Source organism: Caretta caretta, chromosome 5, assembly GCF_965140235.1.
Source record: "Caretta caretta isolate rCarCar2 chromosome 5, rCarCar1.hap1, whole genome shotgun sequence".
NCBI lineage: Eukaryota > Metazoa > Chordata > Testudines > Cheloniidae > Caretta > Caretta caretta.
Window position 1 is genome coordinate 99024715 of NC_134210.1, and position 6160 is coordinate 99030874.

The window sequence follows — 6160 nt, forward strand, 5'->3', positions numbered from 1 at the left end:
CTAGAAGAGTCGGAAGGGGTGCCTCCTATCAGAGTTCTTGTTGCAGTGTGTGTGGGGGGGTGATCTCTGGGGGGTAAGCTATTGGCACATGTAATTTTTTTAATTGTTTTTAATATTTTTTCTCTGTAACATTTTCACCTTAAGAGTAAATATGTGTGCTTATAAAAACCTATATATTAACATATAACTGCAGGCAGTTACAAGTGCCCAGAGCCTTTGAAGAGAAAGTAAAGTACAGGTGCTGGCCTGTTTAGGCAGTCTGGCTTGCTGCGGATATCACAGTGAAGGCGGGAAACTGTGCAGCCTGGAAAAACCCTGGTCAAGAGGGGGAGAGAGACATTGGTTTCTGCCCCATAGAGGTGACTGCTGAGGAGCTGGGGACCTAGAGTGGTGCCCTTGAAGGATCATAAGAGGGAAATACAGGTGCAATTGCCCTGAACTGTGACAATAACTACCTACTGCTCTCCCAGATATGACTACAAACAGATAACCATCAGTATGACAGAAACCATTTTTTGCAGCAGCGGCATGGGGGAAAATGCTTAAAAATCATTGAACTCAATTCAAATCAGTGCTGAGGATGGCAACTAAAGGAATTTACAAAGAAATTATCCAGTGGATTTAGCTCTTTTTCCTGTTCTGAATGTTCTGTGAATGGACTGATGCCTTTAGGAAATTGATTGTTATTTGAATTAGTTTTAGGAATGGTTTGTTCATGCTAAGTTTAGCCTATGGACTGTTTGCAAATTGCTTGCTGCCCTTACATCGTTGAATGCTTGATATGCATGATCTGATATTTGAGCTGTGTGATTAAGTCACATAATGTGGTTTCTGTTCCCTGACTGGATAACCAAGGATTTATAAACTTCTTCGAATTCCTTTCAAAACAAATTCCATTTGCTAATGCAATGAATTGTGTGAATAACCAGACCTCAGTTATTGACCTAAAATGTTCCTTCTATTAATACTTGCACCAAAACATTTCCCAGCATGAATGATCATTAAAAGCTAATAAAAAGTTACACCAGCACAGTCAAAGTGAAATTCTTTTTAGAAAACATCAAAACAGATATTTTTTTCACTCTTCACCAAGCTCTAGCTTTGGTAACAAATGCTATGTGAGAAGGATATAAAAACAGCATTTGAGATGACTGTATGAGACACATTAGACTGAGTCAGAAAAAAAGAAAAACAGGATCCTACAATTACCAAATTCTCAGTTACTAAAGAATCAAATGCTACATACTAAAGAGAGCTGAACGTTAAAGAACTTGAACTCATCATCCATAAAATTTCAGCAAGAATGTATCATAAAAAAATCCCACTGCTGAAAACAAACCTCTACAGAAAGAAAGAGCCTTGCTGAAAGCCAGTCAGATATATTTATTATTTGGTGTTGAGATGAGCACTATAGAAAGACCTAGGCCAATGTACTGAAAATCAAAAGTCAGATGTCTCATGGATATCATCGTGAAGCACTTGAATCCTAATGCAAGGGAGTACTCTTTTAAAAACAAAAATCAGAAGGACTGACAGGGAATTGAATATTATACTATTTATGATAAAGGGGTTAAATCCTTTGCCCCGTTCCAGCCAAGGCAGCACAAAGCAGCCAGAAACCTTTCTGACCAAGGCAGCTGAGGAGGGTTCCCTTTGACACAGGGGAATCTCTGTGTTTGTTGTAGCTAGTTCTGAGAGGAATGTGTGGGGGAGTATGAAAAATAAATTGTGATACTGTGGAGCCAGTAAGGAAAGGATGCTGTACAAAATGAACGAGACACTGCAAACAAGGCAGAATAAAATATATATTAGAGCTTTTATTTGTCCCACTGCTCCTTATATGATTTAATGTCAGACCTAGCGCTGGTAAAATATATATATATTTCTTCAAAAGCAAAAATTTATTTTTTAAACAAAATTCAAAATAAAGCCAACCAAATTTTTTCATCTCTTCTATTTAGAATGTTTTCATCAATAAAATCAAAAATTTTATTGAAATCAAACTTTTGTGAAACAGTTTGATTTCAATTAAATTGCATTTAAAAAAATAATAATTTGGGTAAAAAATTCTGACAGTTTTCCTTTAGCTCAAGTGTAAGGTCTCTGCTGTTGGAACCAAGAGATCTGAATTCTTCTATCTTTATTTACAACCAGTGTAAATGCTGCTTATGTGAAATCAGTGGGACTACTCATAAAGTGCTATTCAGTATAGGAGTATCACAATCTGGCCCTATAATAATGAACAAGCTCAGATGAAAGGCTTTCAGAGCTTTCAAAAAGACCTTGACAAGGTCCTTCACAGGAGGCTGCTAAGGAATCTAAGTAATCTTGAGGTGAGAGGTAGAGTTCTCTCATGGACAGAATATGGACAGGAAAAACAAATAATTGCACAACATGGCAAAAAGTTAGCAGTGAATGCTCCAAGGTTCCTCATTATGCTTTTCTTTTCCTTGTTTATTTTTTTCATCTTATTTTCTTTCAGCATGCTTATCTGCTCTGCCTGAAAAGCCAGAAGCAGTGCATCACTTTTAAATCAGTAGGTCAGTGGTCCCCAAACTTTTTTGGTCAAACACACACCTTACCTGGTCTGCGCCCCCTCCGGGAGCCACAGTCTGGAACCAAGGCCAGGAGCAGGGCTGAAGCTGGGGCTGCGGCAAGGAGCAGAGCCATGGCCGGGAGCAGGGCCAGGAGCTGATGGCCGAAGCCGGGGCCAGAGCTGCTACCAGGGGCAGGGCTGAAGCAGAGCTGGGCTGGGGGCAGAGCAGGATTGGGTGCCGTTCCCTCCCCTCCCACCATGGGAGCTGGCCCAGGTCCCACCATGCCTCCCCCCCAGATGTTCCTCCGCTTGCCCGTGGGGGGGGGGCATGCCCCACAGTTTGGGGACCACTGCCATAGATAGCTTTTGTTGTGATGAATCCACATGGACATACTAAAGAGCTCATACTTTCCACCCTCTCCTCCTCCCCCAAGGTTTGCAAATGCTCTATCTGAATTAAATCAGCCGAACTGATCATCAGCACATCATTCTTTGTTCATACATTATTTGTGCTCGCCTGTCAAAATAAATACCCTTTAAACACCCTTTGTTGTTGTTGTAAGGAATTATCGGAACAATATGCGATTTAAAAAACTTTCTTCAACTCATTTCAACTTTCTTACAATTACTTTTTTAAAATCTTTAAGATGCCATTTTGTGACATACCTCATAAGCTTCTGCTATCAGAAGCGACAGTCCCTCTACTCTTGGTGTCCCAGAGCTCATACCTTATTTACAATAGCTTGTTGGAAAAGTGATCTTGTTAGTTGTCCCACTTACTGTCTAAGGAGACAATGTTCTTGATGTCCTTCCAGGAATAGATAACTATCTTTAGTTATTCCTCAAATGTTATCCTTGCTATCCCCATGAGCAATGTCCTAGCCTGTATAATGTTTCTAATTAATTAGCCTAAATGAATATATCCTCCTCTACTGAAATTTATCATCCAGTCCAAAAAGTTCTGTTTTCATTCAATTTTACATTTTTCTATGGGTCTTTTTTTTACTACATAACTATTTAATGTTCACAACAGAAGACAAGAACAACAATAAGTGAAAGAATATCAATTGGCACAGTCAGGAATATGATTTTAGTAAAATATACTTGAGTGCAGGAAACCACATAAAGGAAGGATAATGCTATAATGGATTTCATAGTGAAGAGCTGGAACAAAGACAAGTTCTAGGAATGCTAAAAGGTGGGGGAAATGGAGTAGAATTGTATTGAAATGTGTTTGGGGAGAAATTAATATGAGAGTCGGGACAACACGTCTCACATTATGGGTTCCTTTCCTTTGATGATTCCTGCTGTGTTCTTCTGAGGTGTCTCTGGGGGCACCGACACCCATAGTGAATGTAAAAATGAGGGAAGTGGAATATCTCTCCCAGCTATGTAAATGTATCTATCTCCATCTGCTTCATGATGCACTCTTCCCAGCAGGTGGTTCCTTTCAAAGAATGTGATTCAAAAGCACAAAGCATGAGGTGGTGGAAAGAGAAGGTGGAAGAATGAGAGCATCAAGGCTGCTAGCAGAAAAACACAAAGGTTGGAATTTTCGGAAGGCCTCAGCACCCACACTGGGTGCTCAATTTTCAAAAGACTTCAGATTCCATTTAGGCACCTAAATAAGTAGACAGGTTTGCAAAATATCTCAGCATACCTGGCATGGGCTCTTGGAAATCTGGCCATAAGTGTCATAATGGGAGCTGTGGGAACTGAGCTCTTTTGAAAATCAGTTGTGGGTCCTGAGTCGCTGAAACTCTGGCCTTGATCTTTTCTGAAAAACTGGCTCTTATAGCTAAGGGAGTTGTGCTGGCTGTGGGTACTTCCTAACTATAGCCATAAGTTCAGATAGGTTTCAGATTACATAAATAATTACCTTGAGGAACCTTTCTTCTTTTTATCCTTTTTCTTGTTGTCCTTCTCCTTTTTCCCTTTCTCATCAGGTTTTTTTTCCTGTTTGGTCTCATTTTTGCCTCTTCCTTTTCTGCCCCCTTTATTGTCTTCTTCTCCATCCTCATTGGGCTCCTGCTGTTTGGATATCTGATTTTCCCTGTTCTTCTTGTTTTTGCAGGATTCCCCATCAGAATCACTGTCCTCATTCCCAGCCTGTTTCCTCTGTGCTCTCCTGTTTCTCTGTCTGTGTTGCCCAGCTGTCCTTGTCTCCTCTTCCTCCTCCGAATCCTTTCTGGCTCTCTCTCTGGCATTTCCTCTTCTGGTTTTGGCAGTTACTTTCTTCTCTTTTTCAGATTCTTCTTCATCTTCACAATCATGATGGGGGATGGTGGGGGGACACGCAAAAACAAAAAGTTAATATTATGTATCAACACCAACAATTCTCTCTCTCGCACACACATGTACAGAATTTATGTTATCAATATGATATACTATAGCTGCACATGACCTAACAAAATGATAAACAGTTTAGAAACCTGACCTATGATGAAACTTTAAAAAAACTGGGCATATTTAGTCTTAAGAAAACTATGGGGGGGGTGGATGTGATGGGATGTACGAACCTACACTGGTGAAGTAAGGATTAAGGAGTAGCTCTGGGGCCATAAAGCCCTGCCCAGCTGCCCCTGCTGGGCATGCTCACAGCAGGGGCTAAGCTCAGAAGGGAACAGTTTAGTTCAGTCTGAGTGGACAGTTGCAGGCTCCTGCCAAGAAGCCACTGAGGCCCTAGGTGGCCAGGCCCAGTCCTCAACGCCAAGCCACCACAGACCTATCAATTGCGGAGATTGGCAACAACAAGTCATGGCTGAGAGAAGAAGACCCTTTGGAGCATGGACAGCGAGAGCTTCAGAAGGGACCCCCAGGCAACCAGTGACACCAACAGAGGAACAGAAGCTAGGGTAGGAAGTGGCCCAGGGAGAAGATATAGGGGCCCCTGCCCCTTAGGTCACACATTTTTTAATTACTGCTTCATTGGACCCTGGGTCGGAACCCGGTGGAGCAGGGAGGTCCCAGGTTTCCCTAACTCCAGCCATTGACTCTTGCCACTGGGTGACATGGCCATTGACTCTCACTGCAGGGCAAAGTGGCCACTGACTCTCACTTTGTGAGACATATCCCAGAGTACTACCAGCAGACGATGCTGCTGGGAGCAGACCTGAACTCCTGTTCCCCAGCACAGGATCTGATAAATCTTTAGATATGTTAAGGGCTGTTATAAAGGGGACATTGATCAATTTTCTCCATGTCCACTGAAGAAGTAATCTGCAACAAGGAAGATTTAAGTTAGATATTAGGAAAAACTTTCTAACTATAAGGCTAGTTAAGCTATGACAGTGATTCCGAAATTTCCCTGGAAGGCTATTCCAGAATAGTCTTCCAGGGAAATTTTGGAATCACTGTTACTGAGATTTTTAAGAAAAGGTTAGACAAACACTTGTCAAGGAAGTCCTAGGTATACTTGGTCCTGCTTTGGTGCCAGGGGTGGACTGGATAACCTCTCAAAGTCCTTCCAGCCCTACATTTCTATGATTCTATCATTAGAGCTCATAACACTCCTATACCCCTGACAGATTAAGATACCAATTATATTATATTATCACCCTAGCTGATAGACTTCCCTGCTGCTTTCCAACCACTGGAGTTATTTTCCAAAGATATTAGTTTAAA

The 6160-nt window shown here is 41.4% G+C and overlaps 1 protein-coding gene across 1 annotated transcript in view; it reads right to left on the minus strand.

Moving 5' to 3' along the window:
• Positions 1-4813, minus strand: part of TMC1 (transmembrane channel like 1) — a gene marked incomplete at its 5' end in the record, with an annotated part of 60142 nt that extends 55329 nt beyond the window's left edge. The window contains one exon of the mRNA XM_048851800.2: positions 4416-4813. Coding sequence (XP_048707757.2) covers positions 4416-4813 — 398 coding nt within the window. The remainder of the gene's footprint in view (positions 1-4415) is intronic.
• Between the last annotated feature and the right edge of the window lie 1347 nt (positions 4814-6160).